Raw genomic sequence first — 23,965 nt, 5'->3', positions numbered from 1 at the left:
GGTCACCCTGGAGATATGATATCATTTATTTGTCAAATATACATATACCGGTACAATGAAATTCTTTCTTTGCATATCCCAGCTTGTTTGGAAGCTGGGGTAAGAGCACAGTGTCAGCCATCGTACGGTGCCCCTGGAGCAGACAGGGTTAAGGGCCTTGCTCAAGGACCCAACAGTGGCTGCATAGCAGAGCCTGGATTTTAACCGCCAATCTTCCGGTTGATAGTCCAAAGCTCTACCCACTAGGCTACCACTGTCCCAGCGAGCCTACAGACAGACATAATTGGCTAACATTTGCCAGGTGGGAGGGCCAGAATGATTCCTTGTTGTTGCAATTACGGCCTCTGCTGGTGGGTCAATGGCTCCTGAGTCAGTGGATAATGGAAAACAGTGTGCAGTATGTGTATGCGATACTGATCCCTGTGTGAACCTGAAAATAAGTGGTTGGCAACTGCACGTATGTCGGAGGGGGCATATACAAACAGATTCTGCTGAGCCACCACTGTACTGAATATTTGGAACAACATTGTCTATGAAAATATAGCAAAATACAAAGTTTTATTTATTTATACATTATTGTTTTTCTGGCAACTTAGTAGGAGCAAAGATAAGCAGAGGATCTTCAGTTTGTCAACAGTTGTGTGAGAAAAATATTTAATGTTTAAAAATAATGTACCTCAAACAAAAGTTGAAAGAAATTTGCAAATTGTATTTACTGTGCATAATATCATTTAACAATTCATAAAATCTAGAGGAATTTCAGTGCATAAAGGGCAAGGGCACAAGCCTAAGCTGAACACCCGTGATCTTCAATACCTCAGACTGCATCATGAACCAGGGATTACAGGGAACCACACAATATAGAGTTTCATTCATAAATGGCACTCAAAACTTTATTGTGCAAAAAAGACGCTGCATGTTAACCATGTCCAGAAGCAGCGTCAGGTTCTCTGGGCGTAAAGGCATCTTGGGTCAGACTAATCAGTATTCCAGGTCTTTTGTAAACTACCTGTGCTTGTGTAGTCCGTCCTGTTTTTTCCCTTTTCATTAACTTTTCTCTCTTTCATACTAACATCCTCTCTGTCGGTGAACTAACGCTCTCTCTATCTCCCCCTACTAACTCTGTTACTTTTTTCCTATCCCTCGCTCTCCCTGTACTTCTCTCTCACTCTACTTGCTCTCGGTCCCATCCGTTGGCCGCCTCGTTCAGTTCACCACCTCTCTGTCTCTTACTGTCCTATCTAGGTTTTTCTGTTCTCCTACTTCTCTCTCTCTTCGCTTCACCCTATTCTACAACTGTCGTGAAGTTTGTGATTCTCTTCTAAGCCTTCACCATTTGACAGTATAGTCCTCTCCCTTATCTCTCTGTTAGTTCTTAGTAACATTTTCCCTCTCCAGTATTTCCCCTTTTCTTTCGTCATCCATTTTTGTTTTGCCCTGCTACCTCCGACCGTATTTTTGTTCCTGTTGTTCTCTAATAAACGTTACGTGTTCTGCATCCTCGTCTCCAGACCACTCATTAAGCAATTATTGACAGATGTATGAGAAACCTGTTAATGCGTTCATGGTCCTGTGGAACTGCATATATTTTAGACTTATGTTAAATAATAGGGTTGTTTTTGACACTTTACTTCTTCATTGTTTCCTTATGTTTCCTAATCGTGGAGATGCTTGACCTTGGAATACCATATTCCATTCAGTAAAGGCTATTTCTATGAAGTGTGCCAGTGCACAAAGCTTAACGTGACTTATTTTACTTAAACGAGCAAGGAATTTCATTAGTGGAGAGGTTTAGTGTTTCTATGTCATTCTTTTAATACATTGTCATGTTAAGCTTGTTTTTTAACAATAAGCATTTTAGACTCTCAAAAAAAAAAGCTGATTCCTACATGAGTGATTTTGACAGTTATTACACACAAATGCTGATTCGTCTCATATGCGCACTTTGATGACGTCTTAATACACAGCTCAAGCCAAGCTCTGAACAAAGTGGCACATTGAGTTTAAGGTAAACGTTGAGTTGAAGGGTACAGATTTCTCGATGAAGGGTGTTGAGTTTCAAAGATTTTGAGTTTAGGGGACGTTGAGTTACAAGGTACCACTGTACTATGTTTGGATATTGGTATTAGTTGGCTATTATTTTAAATTTTAAACAGTTTTTTTTTTATGCTTGTGTTCCACTTGTGTTTGGGTAATAGTCTGAAAAAATTCAGAATGTGACAAACACCGAGTAACAGATGAGGAGAAATGAGGCAGTTACATTTCATAGTATTTTATAGCTACACAATTCAAATAAAGTTCCAATCTACCTATTTGCTTGAAATGACATAAAGCTCCCTTGACTGTGGACAGTGTTACAGCAGCTTCTAATTCATTGTGATTGTTTTAGAAATGTAGTTTTTCAATCCAAGAAGTGTTCCAATCGTTTGATCATTAAAATAACCACTGCAGAAATAACAGTATGTAAATATTTGAAAACTTTAACTGTATGCATCCCTTATACCACTTATTTACAATACATTTTATACAAGTTTTGACAACAGTGTAGAACAATACAGCATGGGCTTACTAACATTCTCTGCTTGTTATATTTTAAAAAATCTTACGTTAAAAACCCTACCCCAATAAAGGAAGCATTGTAACATTTGCACATGAGGTAAAAAAAACTATGCTAAAATACATTTAATTACATGTAAACAATACTGGTATCCAAATCCACATTCATCATGCACATGACAGTACCAAAGCTTTAGTACAATTTGTCGCATATAACATATTGCACTCTTTTTATAGACCTCTTTCTTTAACTGTAACAAGGCAACGTAGACAAAAAAACAGTAAATAAACTTATTTTTTCTATATTTTTCTACAATAAGTCATAGACCACATATGGCTTGGCTCCCTGCTTTGATATATAAAAACTAAAAGTTTAAATCAATATACAGTAGACTCTTGAGTTACGAATGGTTTACCAAATGAACATTTTGGGTTACGAACGGTCTTTTTTAACTTAACGTACAAACAAATTTCGGATTACGAACCGAAATTCGCGAAACACGTGACTTCACGAACAAGTTGACTCCGACCGTCTCTCTCTATATCTAAATATATATAGATTGAGCGAACATTCGGACAGCGGACGGTGTTTTTCCGGTGTTTTCTTTATATTTTGAAAAAATCTATATTACTATATTATGTCCCCAGAGAAGATGCAGAGAAAGCACAGTTTTTTGTTGTTGTATAATTACTCCTGCCAGTAGCTGTCACTGTGTATCAGACAGAGGGGACATTGAGTAAGAGAGAAGTTATTATTTAGTGAAATTACACCTACAAAATACAACGCTATTGAAATAAAGAAGGAAATAATATAGAAATATGAGAGTTATTGTTGTTTGTGGTAGATACAATGTATTATGGTGTATGGTACAGCACACGTACTGTACTGAAATGTGATGTGTGTTTATGTACTGTACAGTACTACTGTGTATTGTTGTTTATTATTGTTTATTACAGGAATGTCTATTCTATAATTGAAGATTTAAGGGCAAATATACTTGTATTTATAACAAAAAAGACCATTTAAGACATTAGAAAGGTTCGGTAAGGGGGTGGTTTGGGAGGTCTGGCACAGATTAATTCTGTTTACATGATTTCTTATAGGAAAAATAGGTTTAACTAACGGACATTTAGACTTAAGAACAGCCCTTCGGAACCAATTAAATTCGTAAGTCAAGGGTATACAGTATAGACTTTGTACTTAAAGTACAAGTTACAGTAGTGGCATCAGCAACCACAAACAGTCCAAGCAAGTTTCTTTTCTATGTTGTTTGTAAGTAATACAGTCAAGTAGCCGCTTTTGCTACTTATTCTTGTTTATCAAATTTCCAACCCTCTGTAAGAAATTGCTAAACTTCTTATCATGACCATGTGAGTGTTGAGCAACATGGTTATTCTGATCAAAGCCTGTGCTTCTTGAAAGGATAGAAGTTTTTCGTCTCTCAGACGTACGGCTGTTTGTGCTGCTCTGTCCTAAAGAGGTCTGTTTAGCCTCGAAAGTATTACTAGGCTCAAATCGGCTAAACAACCTACTCGATCCACCTCGGTCTCGCTGCCATCGACTTGAGGTATATTGGACCGGATCTGCCGTATTGTTATAAGCACTGGAGTAGAGCTGTTCTGAAGGTCCTCCAGTGTCATCACTTTGAGGCTCCCTTGTGACAAAACGTGGAGCAGATGCATCTCCAGTCAGGGTGGCAGCATGGTACTCGCTTTCAGTAATCCTCCCATTTGCCCTTTTCAGCCTGCTGCTGTCAGTAGAATTGATAGAAATTGCAGTGCTGCTCTGTAGTATTTCATCTTTTGGTGTACTTTGCTCATTGTCATCAGAAATAATGGTGTCAGTGCTGCCATCCATTCTTGGGTTTAAAGCATTCTTTGTTTTGGGTGAGCTATCCCTCTTGTCTGAGATGTTTAGAAGAGATTTGATTTTCTTGGTGCTCCTTTTGAAGAAACGTGGAGATGTCAATGCACTGGGCTTCTTCTGTTCCTTTTCCTCCATCTCTAGAACTGTCGTAGACACCGTCCTAGCTGGAGGCTCTTGCCAAATACCATGTGACAGATCTTTAATTTCTGCCTTTTTGAAGTCATACTGAGAGACAGATCTTTGGTCCTCTTTGAGGTTTTGGGGATACCCTCCACTTCTTGCATTCTCACTTAGTTGACTCTTGTTTGTTTGGCTCCTAAACAGAGATTCATATAAATGACTGGAGGTCTCTTTATTGTTACTATTGTATGTGCTATGCCTTGGGTCAGCTACGCTGTGCCTCTTGTATAAGTTATCTTGTGGGAGCTCAGGCTCTTTAGTCCGGAACCGACTTTTAGCTCTGCCTAGACTGGCATATATGGCATCTTTTCCTAATCCATAACTTATATTGTTAGTTGAATGGTCTGGAACCTGTATGCTTCTTCTTTTTAACAGAAAGTCATCAGGTTGAACATGACTGTCTGTTAATTCTGTCTGATTCCATTGTGTTGAGGGGTAGTACTGTGAACTTGGCTGCATTCCATAATGATCATCCCTGTGTACAGATGAGGAGTCATTAGTGTAACTGCTGGGTTCTGGATCCTCTGGTATAATAGATCGGAAAACAAGGGAGGACCTGAGACGAGAAGGCAATAAAGGAACATGTTTGTTCTCCAGCTCATACTGGTCCATATGGTCATATGGTTCTCCGGTGGGTGCATCAGAGTTATTAAGGTAAGATTCTATCCTCCAAGTGCGCAAAAATGATTTGGACGTACTAGCCAAGCTTGGTAGTTTCTGCTGCATCGAAAGAACTTGTTTATCATGACCATGGTATGACTGGCGGAAGTTGGCACTCCTGTTTATCAAGTTTAACCGGGGATTTTCATATGGGTTTTCCATAATGCCAGAGTAGTTGTTTCCAGCATAGTGCCTGTTGTCTTCAGCCACATTCCAGTTACTAGAACCATACCTGGTGTTCTGAATGGGGTGTGAAGGCTCTCGCCATTCCCCTGCATAGCTATGGCGCTTATAATCAATGCCGTCTTGAAGAAATCTACTTTGGAAAGAAATGGGGATGGGGAGGTCTTCCAGTGTACTTTTAAAGCCTTGCTGTCTTTCACAGGTTTGTCGATACACTGAGTCAAGTGTGTGCCTGAGATGATTTTTCCTTTCAAAAGCTTTAATGGGGTGGTTCATGTAACCATCATTTTTTCCATTAAGCATCCTTTCTGAAGAGACTTCCTGTAGCTGAAACTCTGCAGGAACAGTGGAGCGGGCATAAAGGGTCCGGAACTCCTCGTCATATGAATCCACCAGCCTGCCTGTTATGACCTGAACCATGTTCAGGTGGATTTTTTCGTAGGACCACATAAAACTGGGTAGAGACAGAATAAGAACAATGTAATAACATAAAGGCAGTTATTGTATCTTCTAAACTTTAATTCAGTGTTTCATCTTACCTGTATGATCCAAAGAACACTGTTTGACAGTCAATTAGAAGAAATTTGTGTCCCATAGCCCCATGGAATTTGGCACCTGAACTACACATGTACTCCTTGCCTTTCACTGAACGTACCCTCATGTTCTGCAAGTAAAACAATAAAACCAAGTAAAACTTTTGCAAGGGAAAAAACCTATTCTATTTACCATACTATTCTCAGAACCAGTTACCTAATACCTAATAATTAAAAAGCTTTTAAAATAATAATATTAATAATAATAATAAAAATAATGGCTAATTTTCTCACTATCTGTGACAGTGTTAACAGTGTTATGTAATCTTTTTTGCTAACTTAAACTGATGGCAGTAAAGTCTCAGACTTTTAAAATACAGACAGAGCCTTTAGCTAAAAAATAAAAACAGCTAAGTAAGTTAAATAGACCAGTAAGCAGACATTATAATTTAATTATTATATAAAATAATTTCTTAGTATGATTATACTGTGCGTCAACAAACGCTACTTACTATTTTTGGGAACAGTGATTTAAAGTGTGTCAGGAATTCCCTGATGCACATTTTGGCTCTTTTGCTAAATTGCTCTTTTGCTAAATTGCTTTTGCCAGCAGTTTTAAGCTTTTGTTTCTGGTATTTCAGTAGCAGCATTGTAATGTTGTAGCTGCCACATATATCCTTCTGCTCTCGAGTTGAGTGAGCTGAGTATGCTTAAACTGACAGTTTTCTCAGTTTCCCTATTTTATTTTTTCTTGTGAGCATTTGGGCTGTAAAAATTGAAGTTAAAAAGTGGTGCGCACCAGATACTAAGTGGTGGGCACCAGATACTAAGTGGCACCACTTAGTATTTTAGTATTTTTTACACCATGTCCATTCAGGTGTCACCGTGGTAGAGAAAAAACCATGAAAGCTGCACCTGAGTACTAAGTTCAAACCTTAGTCATGTGTTTACTTTTCCATTGTCTCTCCAAGTTCATGATGGAAACCTTTTGGTACTTTGGTTTCCTTCCACAAACATGCCAGTAGGTAAAATTGGCAATTAAAAATTGCACCTACCACTGCATGTAGGTAATTAAATAAGCTGGGCAAAGGCTGCTCAGGTGGCGCAGCAGTAAAACACGCTAGCACACCAGAGCTGAGATTTTGAATACATCGTTTCGAATCTCGGCTCTGCCATCCGGCTGGACTGGGCTGGGCAGCTACATGAACAACAACTGGCTGTTGTTCACACAGGGTTGGAAAGCCGAACCAGGGTTCCTCATAACTGATGAAGCTACGACCTCTGCTGGCTGATTGATGGTGCCTGTGCAAAGTCAAGGAATAATGCGTTGACCAGGGTGTGGCTCTCCATGCACAAGGCTGAATTGCATATGAACTTGCTTTGTGCAGGTGAAAAGATGCTGTCGGTACTGCACACGTGTCGAAGGGGGCGTGTGTCAGTTGTGGCGCTTCTCAGTCAGCAGTGGAGGGTAGTATCGGTACAGAGGAAGCATAGTGCAATCAGGGGAAATTGGATGCGACTAGATTAGGTAGAGAATTGGGCAAAAAAATTGCAAAAAAATAAACAAATAAGCTGGGCAAAAAATATACTTGCAACTGGGTGTAATTAATTTAATTCCTAACATTTTTGTGTTTTTAACCTCTCAATCAAGCTTGCATAATAAATGTCAAGTGTTGTGTTTTTGTTGAAAAATTCAAGTCACTTACTCTTAGTTTTTGTATTTGAATGTCAAGGTTTGCAGTCATGGTGAGAAAGCTTTTAAGGTGCATGTGATCCAGCAGGATATAGACAGGAACACCTCTGACAGATGCATCCACTACCTCTTTAAAAATGTCTACATCAGTAAACACATCCATGGCTATAGCGATGACCTGTATGAAGATATTAACACAAAAGAATAAAAATTCATTAAAGTACAACCCAATTACTGGACATTTTCAGATTCTTTAAGCAAGAATGTGACCTTAAGTACCTCATAGTTACACCACAGAGCATTGAATAGCACACACCATTGGCTAGAAACGCAAACAGCTACAATCCCACCACAAGTGTCCTAAATCTGCCAAGCAACAGTATGTGTCTAAACAACCAGCACAGGCAATTTTATATGCTGTAAATGCTCCAGGGGGCATACAAAGGCTACTGTTTTGCATTTACAGGGAACGTTTGCAATTGAAAGCTAACTCTGTGTATTAGCAAAATACCAGCAGTTCACTATCAAGATTCAACAAGCTCAGGATAATGTGTGGTGAGTGGTAGAGCGCTGTCTTGTACCACACCCTATACTGTTAAGTCAATATGACATATATTAGTTACCAGACATCGTTTATCAGATAAAGTTTCTAACTGACAGCTTGTACATGTCCAATTGACGTTTAAGCAGTAAACCAGAGTTGATTTATATGCTGAACACACAAAGTAGAAAGTGCGGTAGCTTTTATTAATTTAATTTAAAAAAAGGTTTGCCTAAATAAATAAATGTAAATCTTCTGTGCATGAAGCCTCCTAGACATTTAGGAGCAGTCTATATTCAAGTGCAGTTCAACTGCATTCTGCAATAATACAATGAATGTCATACATTAAATTGTGGCATAAGCCTAAAGGCACAGTTTAGACGCTATGAAATGTCTTGTGGAATCTTGTGGAAAGGCATCGCAGAAATGTAGAGGCTGTTAAAGTCACAAAAGGTGGATTGGGCAACTCTACATTAAAGTCCATGGATATGAAATAGGATGTTTAAAAAGCTTGTGGTGTTTTTACAAACTCTTAGTGTATCTTGTTTAGTTGTAAGAATATACACCGATCAGCCATAAAAATAAAAACCACCTCCTTGTTTCTACACTCACTGTCCATTTTATCACTGTCCATTTATGGTTCTCCAATTACTGACTGTAGTCCCTTTGTTTTTCTGCATGCTTTGTTAGCCCCCTTTCATGCTGTTCTTCAATGGTCAGGACCCCCACAGGACCACTACTGAGTAGGTATTATTTGGGTGGTGGGTTATTCTCAGCACTGCAGTGACACCGACATGGTGGTGGTGTGTTAGTGTATGTAGTGCTGGTATGAGTGGATAAGACACAGCAGCACTGCTGGAGTTTTTAAACACCTCACTGTCACTGCTGGACTGAGAATAGTCCATCAACCAAAAATATATCCAGCCAAAAGCACCCTGTGGGAAGCGCCCTGTGACCTCTGATGAAGGTCTAGAAGATGACCAACTCAAACAGCAGCAATAGATGAGCGATCATCTCTGACTTTACATCTACAAGGTGGACCAACTAGGTAGAAGTGTCTAATAGAGTGGACAGTGAGTGGACACGGTATTTAAAAACTCCAGAAGCGCTGTTGTATCTGATCCACTCATACCAGCACAACACACACTAACACACCACCACCATGTCAGTGTCACTGCAGTGCTGAGAATCATCCACCACCTAAATAATACATTTTCTGTGGTGGTCCTCCTGGGGGTTCTGACCATTGAATAACAGGGTGAAAGCAGGTTAAAAGGGTATGTAGAGAAACAGATGGACTACAGTCTGTAATTGTAGAACTTCAAAGTGCTTCTATATAGTAAGTGGAGCTGATAAAATGGAGAGTGAGTGTAGAAACAAGGTGGTGGGTTTAATGTTATGGCTGATCAGTGTATGTGGGTATATGGCTATTTTAGACTTATTAATGACTACTTCTAGCAAAGCTGATGTATCACATATCTGGCAACCCTATACCAGTTTAGAATATACAAATGATACTGGTTGAATAATTTTGTGCCAAATATTTAAAACCAAAATACATACAGGTATAACCATTATATGCCCCCTGTGCCACCTTAAGGCTCAGGTGGCAAAGATAAGAGACACTTGTTTGTTAGGGGAAATTTAAGTAAATTAGTCAAAACTATAATGAATATAGATATTTTTCGACAGATGTACTACAGTTTTAGTTTTTGTTGTGCATGTGACGTGAATAAACATTGAAAATCCCTAGCTGACTCAACCCCAGCTGTATTGAAAGTACAGGAGAAAATTACTTAATTGACTTTAAATGAGAGATCTTTATTAGAGCAAGGATGGTCAAAGCATTAGTCACTGGGCCATTTGCCCAACTAGCTAAAGTTTCTATAGTTTCCATATTCTCAAGAAGCATGTGCCTGTTAGGTGCACATAAAACATAGTAGCGGCAAAAATGCTTGAACCCTACACTAAGGAGTTGATTTATTGCACTGTAATGAGAATTTTGATTTGTATTCACTTGTCTATACCAATACCAAGTTGTTCTGACATGCTCATCGCATCTATATGATAAAACATTACTATCCACATTACTACCTACAGTATAATAGTGGTCTTTTCAAAATACCCCCAATAGCCTCAAATCAAAGAACAGAATGATGAAAAAAAAATGATGACCTAACAGTCACCAAATTAACTTTAATAAAAAAATGTTTATCCAAATAAGTAATTGTAAATCTTCTGTGCATGAAGTTTTCTAGACATTTAAAAGCAGTTGTGCTAATATTCCAGACATTAAAATGTCAGAAAGGAAAATACTGGGGCTGTCAACATTTGCCAGGTTATAATATTAAAATATTATTTAATTCAGCACTCATAAAGAATGCATATACACCGATCAGTCATAACATTAAAACCACCTCCTTGTTTCTACACACATTGTCCATTTTTTAGCTCCACTTACCATATATAAGCACATTGTAGTTCTACAATTACAGACTGTAGTCCATCTGTTTCTCGACATACTTTGTTAGCCCCCTTTCATGCTGTTCTTCAATGGTCAGGACTCTCCCAGGACCACTACAGAGTAGGTATTATTAGAGTGGTGGATCATTCTCAGCACTGCAGTGACACTGACATGGTGGTGGTGTGTTAGTGTGTGTTGTGCTGGTATGAGTGGATCAGAAACACCTCACTGTCACTGCTGGACTGAGAATAGTCCACCAACCAAAAATATCCAGCCAACAGCACCCCATGGGCAGCAGCCTGTGACCACTGATAAAGGTCTAGAAGATGACCAACTCAAACAGCAAAGAAGACCAACTAGGTAAGAGTGTCTAATAGAGTGGACAGTGAGTGGACACGGTATTTAAAAACTCCAGCAGCGCTGCTGTGTCTGATCCACTCATACCAGCATAACACACACTAACACACCACCACCATGTCATTGTCACTGCAGTGCTGAGAATTATCCACCACCTAAATAATACCTGCTCTGTGGTGGTCCTGTGGGGGTTCTGACCATTGAAGAACAGGGTAAAAGCAGGCTCAAAAGGTATGTAGAGAAACAGATGGACTACAGTCAGTAATTGTAGAACTACAAAGTTCTTCTACAGTGGGGTCAAAAAGTATTTAGTCAGCCACTGATTGTGCAAGTTCTCCTACTTAGAAAGATGAGAGAGGTCTGTAATTTTCATCATAGGTACACTTCAACTATGAGAGACAAAATGAGAAAAAAAAATTCAGGAAATCACATTGTAGGATTTTTAAAGAATTTATTTGTAAATTATGGTGGAAAATAAGTATTTGGTCAATAACAAACAAGCAAGATTTCTGGCTCTCACAGACCTGTAACTTCTTCTTTAAGAAGCTCTTCTGTCCTCCACTCGTTACCTGTATCAATGGCACCTGTTTGACCTCGTTATCTGTATAAAAGACACCTGTCCACAGCCTCAAACAGTCAACCATGGCCAAGACCAAAGAGCTGTCGAAGGACACCAGGAAGAAAATTGTAGACCTGCACCAGGCTGGGAAGAGTGAATCTACAATAGGCAAGCAGGTTGGTTTGAATAAATCAACTGTGGGAGCAATTGTAAGAAAATGGAAGACATACAAGACCATTGATAATCTCCCTCGATCCCGTGGGGTCAAAATGATCATGAGAACGGTGAGCAAAATATCCCAGAACTACACAGAGGGATCTGATGAATGACCTGCAGAGAGCTGGGGCCAAAGTAACAAAGGCTACCATCAGTAACACACCTACGCCGAGAGGGACTCAAATCCTGCAGTGCCAGGCGTGTCCCCCTGCTTAAGCCAGTACATGTCCAGGCCCATCTGAAGTTTGCCAGAGAGCTTATGGATGATCCAGAAGAGGATTGGGAGAATATCATGTGGTCAGATGAAACCAAAATGGAACTTTTTGGTAAAAACTCAACTCGTCGTGTTTGGAGGAAGAAGAATGCTGAGTAAACACCATACCTACTGTGAAGCATGGGGGTGGAAACATCATGCTTTGGGGCTGTTTTTCTGCAAAGAGGACAGGACGACTGATCCGTGTTAAGGGAAGAATGAACGGGGCCATGTATTGTGAGATTTTAAGCCAAAACCTCCTTCCATCAGTGAGAGCATCGAAGATGGAACGTGGCTGGGTCTTCCAGCATGACAATGAAGTGAAGACTTACAGGAAACGTTTGACCTCTGTCATTGCCAACAAAGGTTATGTTACAAAGTATTGAGTTGAACTTTTGTTATTGACCAAATACTTATTTTCCACCATAATTTACAAATAAATTCTTTAAAAATCCTACAATGTGATTTCCTGGATTTTTTTTCTCATTTTGTCTCTCATAGTTGAAGTGTACCTATGATGAAAATTACAGACCTCTCTCATCTTTCTAAGTAGGAGAACTTGCACAATCAGTGGCTGACTAAATTGTTGTTAGCTTTATATTTTTCCACTGAGACTATTCTACACCTAACATTGAAATTGCTGTTAAAAAATCCCAACAACAATTTTGCACCAGCAACACTTACACAACACACAACACCATGTTATTAACACATTAGTCATTATTGTAGTGCTGAGAATGGTCCACCACTTAATAAGCATATGGTCAGTGGGGGACCTTTTGAGATATAAATAGGGGTAGAGTGGGGTGACCAGTACAGAGCAACAGATGAGGTACAGTAAGTAATTATAAAGCCACAAAGGTTATTTGTATGGTAGGTGTAGCTTAGTAAACAGTAAATATGTGTATATACCATAAAACTGTAACTAATCCACTTTTACAATATTAAAGTCCAGGACATGAGCACATTTTGTTAACAGGTGTAAAGTTATTTATAAAAGTGGATGAAACCAACAGAGAAGGCAAGCAGTTCGAGTAAAGCAGCTTAAATTATTATGAAAGGTAATTCATCCCACAGGCTAATCTGAGTTATGGTAAAACAGCCATTATTCAGGCAATAAGGAAGACCTACAAGTTGCCACCCAGTAGCCCAAATAATCATCATTTATATGTTGTCAAGCAGGGTTTGTGCGGACACACCCGAAGAGCTCAGACACTCCTGTAGCATGTGAATAAACTATCCATTGCATAACTTTATTTTCTTTGTCTCACCTTTGTATTTAATAATTTTAGGTGTCACAGTTGCTAGGAACCACTGCTTTTCAGTCAGAGTAAAGGAGTCGTATAATTGTCCTAATTACACCTATGGTTATCTTGAAAGCCAAAGTATTTGAAGTTGTAAAACGGAGGCGTTCTGAGGCTTATACTTAGGGCTTAATTTCCATACTGAGAAGACGGGTCAGGTATAAGCTTGTGTGCTGACTCTTTTCTCACGTTCTAATACAGAACTGGCTTATTGTTTGTTACAGTTTGGGTTGATAAGCTATGCAACATGTTATGTATTAGCAACAGACATACAACAATCTAAACGGGATCCAAGTGGCATTTAAAAAAATTCGTTTAACCTTAATGCCACTGTATCATTAAGATCATGTTGGTGTATCTGTGAAGCTGTGTAGTGTCCCTAAACTCAGGAACAAGAGCTTTATTCCTCCGATTTTTAGTGCGTCCAATTTTTTTTACCCAATTGCGTTATGCTTCCTCTCTACTGGTGCTGACTCCCTCCCCGATTGAGGAGAGCGAACTGACACACGCCCCCTCCGACACATGCAGTAGCCGATTGCATCCTTTCACCTGCATGAGGTGAGTTCATATGCAATCAGCCTTGTGCACGGAGAGCCACACCCTGATCAACGCATTATTCTTCGTCTCTGTGCAGACGCCATCAATCAGCCAGCAGAGGTCGTAATTGCATCAAAAAAGGGGGACTAATTAGTGGCTAGCTCACTGAGCAAACCGATGTAAACATGAGCCATCTTTGTTTTCCCAGTATGCACAGCTGTTTGCAGCCGGTGGGCATGGTATTCCCGGAATGCTGAATATCACTGGCTAAAACAGTGAATTAAAGTGTTAATAATTGTGTACTTGTTAAATGAGAAATAAACTGTGTGAATTTAACTTTGGTGTGGTCTACGATGTGTTTGTGTTTATGCATCGTTCTCATTTATGTGTGTGGTTTTAGATAAATCAGACGAAATGTGTGTGCGTTGTGTAAGCCTTTAAATTCAGTCTGTCTGTTAGTTCCTGCTGTCTGAATCATATCAGTGAGTGAGTCTTTTTAATAAAACAAGCAAACACATGCTGTATGCCTTTCTCTTGACTGAGCTGATGCCACTATACAGTATATATATACTATATACAGTGTATCACAAAAGTGAGTACACCCCTCACATTTCTGCAAATATTTCATTATATCTTTTCATGGGACAAGACTATAGACATGAAACTTGGATATAACTTAGAGTAGTCAGTGTACAGCTTGTATAGCAGTGTAGATTTACTGTCTTCTGAAAATAACTCAACACACAGCCATTAATGTCTAAATAGCTGGCAACATAAGTGAGTACACCCCACAGTGAACATGTCCAAATTGTGCCCAAAGTGTCAATATTTTGTGTGACCACCATTATTATCCAGCACTGCCTTAACCCTCCTGGGCATGGAATTCACCAGAGCTGCACAGGTTGCTACTGGAATCCTCTTCCACTCCTCCATGATGACATCACGGAGCTGGTGGATGTTAGACACCTTGAACTCCTCCACCTTCCACTTGAGGATGTGCCACAGGTGCTCAATTGGGTTTAGTCCATCACCTTTACCTTCAGCTTCCTCAGCAAGGCAGTTCATCAGATCATCTTGGAGGTTGTGTTTGGGGTCGTTATCCTGTTGGAAAACTGCCATGAGGCCCAGTTTTAGAAGGGAGGGGATCATGCTCTGTTTCAGAATGTCACAGTACATGTTGGAATTCATGTTTCCCTCAATGAACTGCAGCTCCCCAGTGCCAGCAACACTCATGCAGCCCAAGACCATGATGCTACCACCACCATGCTTGACTGTAGGCAAGATACAGTTGTCTTGGTACTTCTCACCAGGGCGCCGCCACACATGCTGGACACCATCTGAGCCAAACAAGTTTATCTTGGTCTCGTCAGACCACAGGGCATTCCAGTAATCCATGTTCTTGGACTGCTTGTTTTCAGCAAACTGTTTGCTGGCTTTCTTGTGCGTCAGCTTCCTTCTGGGATGACGACCATGCAGACCGAGTTGATGCAGTGTGCGGCGTATGGTCTGAGCACTGACAGGCTGACCTCCCACGTCTTCAACCTCTGCAGCAATGCTGGCAGCACTCATGTGTCTATCTTTTAAAGCCAACCTCTGGATATGACGCCGAACACGTGGACTCAACTTCTTTGTTCGACCCTGGCGAAGCCTGTTCCGAGTGGAACCTGTCCTGGAAAACCGCTGTATGACCTTGGCCACCGTGCTGTAGCTCAGTTTCAGGGTGTTAGCAATCTTCTTATAGCCCAGGCCATCTTTGTGGAGAGCAACAATTCTATTTCTCACATCCTCAGAGAGTTCTTTGCCATGAGGTGCCATGTTGAATATCCAGTGGCCAGTATGAGAGAATTGTACCCAAAACACCAAATTTAACAGCCCTGCTCCCCATTTACACCTGGGACCTTGACACATGACACCAGGGAGGGACAACGACACATTTGGGCACAATTTGGACATGTTCACTGTGGGGTGTACTCACTTATGTTGCCAGCTATTTAGACATTAATGGCTGTGTGTTGAGTTATTTTCAGAAGACAGTAAATCTACACTGCTATACAAGCTGTACACTGACTACTCTAAGTTATATCCAAGTTTCATGTCTATAGTGTTGTCCCATGAAAAGATATAATGAAATGTTTGCAGAAATGTGAGGGGTGTACTCACTTTTGTGATACACTGTATATATATAAATATATATATATACTGAACAGCCATAACATTAACACCACCTCCTTGTTTCTAAACTCACTGTCCATTTTATCAGCTCCACTTACCATATAAAAGCACTTTGTAGTTCTACAAGTTCTACAATTACGATTAGCCTGCTTTCACCCTGTTCTTCAACACTCAGGACACCCACAGGACCAACGCAGAGCAGGTATCATTTAGGTGGTGGATCATTCTCAGCACTGCAGTAACACTGACATGGTGGTGGTGTGTTAGTGTGTGTTGTGCTGGTATGAGTGGATCAGACACAGCAGCGCTTCTGAAATTTTTAAATACCGTGTCCACTCACTGTCCACTCTATTAGACACTCCTACCTAGTTGGTCAACCTTGTAAATGTAAAGTCAGAGACGATCGCTCATCTATTGCTGCTGTTTGAGTTGGTCATCTTCTAGACCTTCATCAGTGGTCACAGGACGCTGCCCACAGGGCGCTGTTGGCTGGATATTTTTGGTTGGTGGACTATTCTCAGTCCAGCAGTGACAGTGAGGTGTTTAAAAACTCCATCAGAGCAGCTGTGTCTTATCCACTCATACCAGCACAACACACACTAACACACCACCACCATGTCAGTGTCACTGCACTGCTTAGAATAATCCAACACCCAAATAATACCTGCTCTGTAGTGGTCCTGTGGAAGTCCTGACCATTGAAGAACAGCATAAAATGGGGCTAACAAAGCATGCAGAGAAACAGATGGACTACAGTCAGTAATTGTAGAACTACAAAGTGCTTCTATATGATAAGTGGAGCTGATAAAATGGACAATGTGTGTAGAAACAAGGAGATGATTTTAATGTTATGGCTGATCGGTGTATATATTATTGTCACTGTTATTATTATTGTTTCATTATGCGTGTAAAAGGCATTATGAAGCTTGTCTTTTTATTGTCCACTGAACCAAAGTGTAAAAACATGATGTTAAAATCCTAATAAACAAACAAACATATTGACCACTGTTACAAATTTTTTTCTCAACAAATTACACAATTTATATCAGTAAAGTTTTTTAACGTGAATCTTTTGTTTATCGAGATGACGATATGTTAGTTAATGTTTCCCAATTTTTTTGAGCAGTGTATTTACAGGGGGTTTGATTCCCAGCTAGAGCTGCCTGGCTCCTTTCTGTGTGGAGTTTGTATGTTCTTCCTGTGTCTGCGTGGATTTCCTCCGGGTGCTCCGGTTTCCTCCCACAAATTGGAAACGAATTTTAAAGCTATGTATAATAATCAAAAACAAAACAAATAAAATATTACTAATGCTGTTCTGTGAACTAATAATTAGCACTGTCTATTATGGTATTAAAATATTGTGTAGTTATATGGTAATTCATTGATTTATCTAATTATACACTGCAGGACAACATAACCTTGCACATTTATGCACGTACTCACTAACTTGTGTACTCTCCGTCACTTACTCACTATCTCACATCTAGGGGCGTTCCATATTCAGCCTAGAAAGTGTTCGGTATGAGTTGAAACTGATCAAGGAATGCAGTGTTCTTGCACACCTGGAACATCATTAATCACAACTGAAAAAATGTACATTTGTTTTTCACCTTGTTATGCTCATGATTAAATTGGGATTTAATAAATTGTAGGTCGCTTGTATATGAAATGAAAATGGATTTCAAATCAGAAAAAGTTAGGACAGTTTGGAAAGAATATATATTTCATGTTTTGTCTGGTCAACTTAATTTCTCTCATTAATATACATCCTGTTACCAACTTTCAGTGTGGCAGCACAAGACAGTGTGTGGCAGCACAATTACATTGTCTTAGTTAGTATTGTTATATGATTGGTTGGTCAGCCTATTCCAACATACAGTAATCAATATAAAGTTGCCCCCCCTCCCTTTGGCATTTATACCTGTCACTCTTCTGGGAAGGGTGTCTGTGGTTATTTGTGCCCATTCAGCCAAATAAGCATTTTGCGGGATCAGGCACTAATGTTGAATGTTGAGCCCTGGCTTACTGGCTTGTGTTACTTGCTTTTCACCCAATGAATCAGACCCACCACGACCCTGAGCAGGGTAAAGCCATGGTTAAAAAAGATAATTAATGAATAAATTAAAAAAATTTACTTTAAGTTGTTTTGACCAATAAAAGTTGTTATTATTCATTTATAATTGTATTGTGTGTGTGTGTGTAATATTATTAAACGTACCAGTAAATGTAAAATGTCAGAATTAGGTGTACAAACTACCCTAAAAAGTTATCTTTAAACATGAGTCTTTTTTAAGGTCTAATTTTAAGAGGTTGTTAGTATTACCAAAAACCCCAGGAGAAAAAAGTGACATAAATTTAAAAAAATTGTTGTTTTGTTCAGATGGGATTTGTAACTAAAGCTGAAGAAGGTAGCACTGCTTTTTTAATTTTTTTATACTTTTATTCTTACTGTTGGAGAAGCTAATCAGTGGCATGCCTGCCTAACTGAAGCAAGAGCAGACATGTCAAAGTCAAACTGCTCTTTTCGTATCTCTCCTACTGTTCTCAAATCAGGTACTACAGTTTTAAATCAACAACTCATTTACTTTTTAGAAAAGCTGGAGGGCTGACCTAGCAGTTATATTAAAGTAAATAGAAATTACTGGAATACTTCTCAGTAAAAATAAGCAGCATTAAGCAACAGTGTAAAGCAGTCTGACAGTGTAAAAAAACTACAGTTCAGAAATAACAAGAAAAACAAGGTGCTGGTTGACGCCCACTGTGATCACCACCGACAGAACATTTACTTCTTTGTAAAACATGGAATACTCACTCACTCACTTTCTTAACCACTTATCAAACTAGGGTTGCACGGGGTGGTGGGTGGGGTGCTGGAGCCTATCCCAGCTTTTTAATGGGCGCAAGGCACACAGTATTACCCTGGACGGGGCACCAGTCCATCGCAGTGTAGACACAAATACACACACACCCATTCACCTATAGGGCACTTCAGTGTTTAACCTGACTGCATGTTTTTGGACTGTGGGAGGAAACCCACGCAGACACGGGGAGAACGTGCACTCTCCACACAGAAAGGACACAGGCCGCCCCGTCTGGGGATCGAACCCAGGACCTTCTTGCTGTGAGGCGACAGCGCTACCCGCCGAGACACCGTGCCGCCCAACATGGAATACTAAATTAATACAATTAAAGTTACTTAAAATGTAATTGTAAAAGGAACTGAACTTAACACTGTTGACCCCAAACAAACCCAATAAGGGCATTTATATGCACACTAATCATACGTGCATTAAATCAGATTTTCTTGCTTTAAAGTGCTTATCAGATTCAGAACAAGGTCAGGTTTACATTGTGTTATCTCAGTGGTTTTGTAAAATCATTACTTGTCACACTATTGGAGGTTATTCAAAATTATATATTAGTTTTTATATGGCACTGTTCGATACCATGTGTACTCAGTATTGGATTCTACAATAAAATGATTAAATGGCAGACTAGTGAATTAAACATTGTGTTACATCATTAATCAGCACTTGTCAGACTCAAATGGTGTCAAATGGTGTCACAAAACAGAGACAAAAAAACAAGCCTGCAGCATAATAGTGGCAACTTTATGCCTAAACGACATGATTTATAAGGTGATAAAAGTGATGTGTGTCATTTGTGGCTGATAAAAGAGGACAACATAGAATGCCTACTTACTTACAACCAAAGAAAATCTATTACTATCATCAATTTTGTCTGCAGATCTGGCCAGTTATCACACATTGCCCATTACAGGGTAGTTACTGCATGCAACACAGTAATAAAATCTCTGTTGGATATAATAAACTGTATGCGTAAAGGTGCTGCATTTCTTTATGTGATGCCCAACATGACTTGGTGCAAGGCTGTCCCACTGAGTTCCTGTCAGGAACAGCCACTCTAACAGCCAGCATTGGGTAGAATAAAAGGCAACAAAAAAGCCTAAAACAATGATTAAAAATACATAAATTAATAGTTTTCACATTTTAATCCAATTATGATGTGAGCTATGATTACGTCCATTTAGTTTATGACATAAGTAAATAACTTATTAATACAAATAAACACAATTTAGTCCTGTGTGGACTTCTCTCCTAAAACTACATACCGAATAATCATTAGTATATTAAATTACCCATCTTATTATTGGGTTCAGAAGTTTTATTCACACCCAGTGGCGGCTCCTGCCAAATCTCTCAGGGGGGGCAATTGTTGCGTTGATGGCCAAGGTGACCCGCTCAATGGGTAAATTAAATCTTAAATAATTAACATCTTAAGTCATCAGTTTGCCCTTACAAATAACTTTGAACATGGAGAGAGACCAGCTTTACCATTAATCATAACATTAAGTAAAGCCTTCAGACTAACAATTTAATTCAGCCTTCATCAGATAGAATTTTATTTTAGGTGCAGCAGATCCTGAGGTAATGTAGTCATGTTGACGAGATTTCTAGCTACTCCAATTATCGCTACACCAGGTTACGTGTGATGCAAGCACGTAAGTGTGAGCCCTCCTGGAACCCATTCAGATTGTATTGCAGTGCCTACAGTTCGAAAAAAAGTGCCTTAATATGAGAGTCTATTAGAGCAATCCGGGTGATTTTCAATCAGACTGAAATCGCCCAAAAGGGGCGGTACTGTACGGAACACAACTTAACGCTGATTGGACTATGATATTCAGAGGCAAGACAGACTGTCCAGAACAGTCACAGCTAGTTTAACACTGGTTATATGTGATAGAAAAATGTCTTTCCTTTCAATCTTTGGTGGTGCGTCGCTCAATCGCCCTAAGAAACAAGCCACCCATGTTCACAACGTTTGCTAACAGGTGTATAAAATACAGTATCCAAACTAACTACTATGCTTTTAACTTCATGGCAAAACTTTAGGAAAAGCTCTTTCCTGCTCCTGAGCAATAAAGACAAGATTTGACAAATTTGGTGTGGAGGAATTTTGTCCTGAACTGAACCCCATTAAATACCTTTAAAATGAAATTTAGTGTTAAACTGGGACCAAGTTTTAAACCTACTGGTATAAAAGAGTTTTCATGAGCAATCTGTTAACTAATTAATTGTAGCAAAATCCAGTAGATAAGTAATGTTACATTTGCAAACAATGGTGTTGGTGATTCTGGTGCTAATGTCTAGCCAGATCTTCAGAGAAGAATTCTAATGCCAAACTTTGAGGGTAGCTCTGTTAACAGATGCTAAATGCTGTTAGCTGAAGTAAGTGTGCTGTGCACTGAAAGACTGGAACCCTGGTTGGCCAAGTCTTTAGAGAAGAATTCTAATGCCAAACCTAAAGAGCAGCTGTGCTAACATATGCTAAATGCTACTAGCTAAAGTAAGTAAGTTGTGCACTGAAAGACTGGAACTGTGGTTGGCCTAATCTTTAGAGAATAATTTAAATGTCAAACTTAGAGGGTAGCTGTGCTAACATATGCTAATTCCTATTATTATAAGTGAGTGTGTTGTGCACTGGAAGACTGGATTTACTGAGTAGATTAATGCCTTTTTCACACTACATGACTTCTGCCCTGAATTTCACTCGCCGACTGGTCGGCGTTAGATTTGCCGTCTCAGAAGCAACTCTATACGTGAACTGCTCAACAACTCGATCTGAACGGCGAGTGCTCTGCGACTGAAGGGAGATATCTAGCTGGTCAAATATCTGGATCTGAGTCGCACAACTGGCAATGAGTGCTATATTGAACAGCCAATGAGAACGCAAGATACGGTGTGAGGGGAAACGCAGGGAAGGAGTTGTAAAAAGGTTGGACAGGGGCGTAATATAGTTTATATCAGAATACATCGGTACACACACATATCAGAATACATCGGTACACACACAAGTTTTACAGTATTTCTGACCTTATCGTTCTTTACAAAACATAACACCAACGTTGCATTGCAAAAATATTTATTAGCCTCTAACTCACTATACAACAATCCAAGCTGGCCACGTAGCCAAATCCACTCAGATTCATTTATTATTCATAAACTTTGATCGCTCGCTTCTTGTTGACATGCTTTTTTGGACGTGGTATAGTATTAAACCTTTCGTCACTTCCCGTGTTTGTTTTCGTGACAAAACGTAGTTTGGGAGACCAGAGAAGCTCGCCTGCGATTCCTCCTGATGGTAGATCGTGTATAGAAACCCCCTATCGCCGATCAGTCGTGTAGTGTGAAAGCAACACCGACTTGAAAGACTCCCGATTACAAGAGATCCAGTTGTGTAGTGTGAACTGTACAGCAACCTGACAACTTGGAAAGTCATGTAGTGTGAACTTGGCATAATCATTATGTGTACACTATCCGATTTAAAGGTAGTGATTCCACCACCTCACTACTGGAAAGCAAAGCAGCATGACATGTAGTCACTGCCCATAAATTAAATCTGATTACTGACTGACTCATTTTCTGTGACACAGATTTTTCCTATTATCAGATTCCATGTACACAACGTGGCCTAAATCATGTTGACAACTCAGTTTTTGAGTTTAGGTGCTTCAGGCACACTTATTGTGATTTATAAAATTATGAATATGATATAAATCATATTTTTCCAACATAAGACTCTTTCCAAGATTGTGTATCTAAGGTTTACATTAGATGTGAAGCATCTCCACTGGCCTGCATCAAGCCCTGGCTTCCTACTGAAAACCTTTTCATTCAACATGCTTGTTAGACTGTATTCTTAATTCCTTTTGTATTAGATTAGAATGTCCAACATGCTCAGGTGTACACATAAATTTGACCATATAATGTATAAGATTAAATGACATCTAAAACATGAGTGCACTTGGTCATGACAATATTACCTGTCTAGCTTCTTGAATGTGTTTCCTCAACACCTCCTTAATGGTGGGGCTGTTTAATCTGGGTGGATGATAGAGCAGGTCTATGTTGGTCGAAAGCTTGTTGTGCATGACCTCCGGCCAGCCCAGCTCCAGGTCTGGAGGGGGTGCATCAGAGTGTGTGGGCCAGTATGTCCCTGTAGAGGTCCCCTCATCCCCTTGATTTTCTTTGTCCTGATTTTCTGAGTCCTCAGTAACCAGCAGCTGCTCTACATTCTGTGTTATAAACTGGATCTCATCATCAGAAAGGAAGCTCACTATTTTCTCAGCTTGGATAAATTCCTGATATATCTGTCTGCCACCGCTGACCAGACAGTCGATAGCCAACCGGTAGGCTTCCTTATAATGTGGCAGAATGTAATCCTCAGGCCTAAATTCCTCCTTCAAGGATGAGAGCAATGAGAGATTGGATTCCATCAGGGCTTGGCTTTGGTTCATTCCTCCTCGAACTGGCTGACATCCAACAGCCCCCACCTAAAGAACACAGCAGGCAACATTGAGTAAGTGTTATCGAAATGAGATCTGCTGTATATCAAAAATCCGTTTATTTTAATTAACAAAGCTATTTTGAGTCTAAACATGTGAAACTGCTTCGCATTAAAAAAAAATCTACAGCTGATGTCAACAGGTGAATGTAATCATGGTTTGGTACAAAAGCAATATCCAGGAAAGGCTGAGTCTTTGATTAGCAAAGATGGGATAAGGATCTCCAGTTTGTCAACAAATGCATGAGAAAACTATTGAAATGAAGGGGTTGTTGTCAATTATAATTTCAAAATTCTCCACATATTCTCTATTGGGGACAGGTCAAAACTGCAGGCAGGCCAGTCCAGTACCCAAACTCTCTTCTTCCGCAGCCATGCCTTTTACAAGGGTACTGGCACAACCCCATACCATGACAGACCCTGGCTTTTGGACTTGTTGCTGATAACAGTCTGAATGGTCTTTTTCATCTCTGATCCAGAGCACACAGCGTCCATTTATTTAAAAAAAAAAAAAAAAAAAGACCT

General features: G+C 39.6%; 1 protein-coding gene across 1 annotated transcript; it reads right to left on the bottom strand.

Annotated features, from left to right (window-relative positions):
- Positions 1-3,859: 3,859 nt before the first annotated feature.
- fam83b (family with sequence similarity 83 member B) lies at positions 3,860-23,372 on the bottom strand. The gene is made up of 4 exons (XM_062994994.1): positions 22,920-23,372; positions 7,686-7,850; positions 5,986-6,110; positions 3,860-5,900 (listed from the first exon to the last, which is right to left on the bottom strand). The coding sequence occupies exons 1-4, from the start codon at positions 23,370-23,372 to the stop codon at positions 3,860-3,862; spliced, it is 2,784 nt and encodes a 927-aa protein (XP_062851064.1).
- Between the last annotated feature and the right edge of the window lie 593 nt (positions 23,373-23,965).

Source organism: Trichomycterus rosablanca, chromosome 5, assembly GCF_030014385.1.
Source record: "Trichomycterus rosablanca isolate fTriRos1 chromosome 5, fTriRos1.hap1, whole genome shotgun sequence".
NCBI classification, from domain to species: Eukaryota; Metazoa; Chordata; class Actinopteri; order Siluriformes; family Trichomycteridae; genus Trichomycterus; species Trichomycterus rosablanca.
This window is presented reverse-complemented; position numbering and strand designations above follow the sequence as displayed.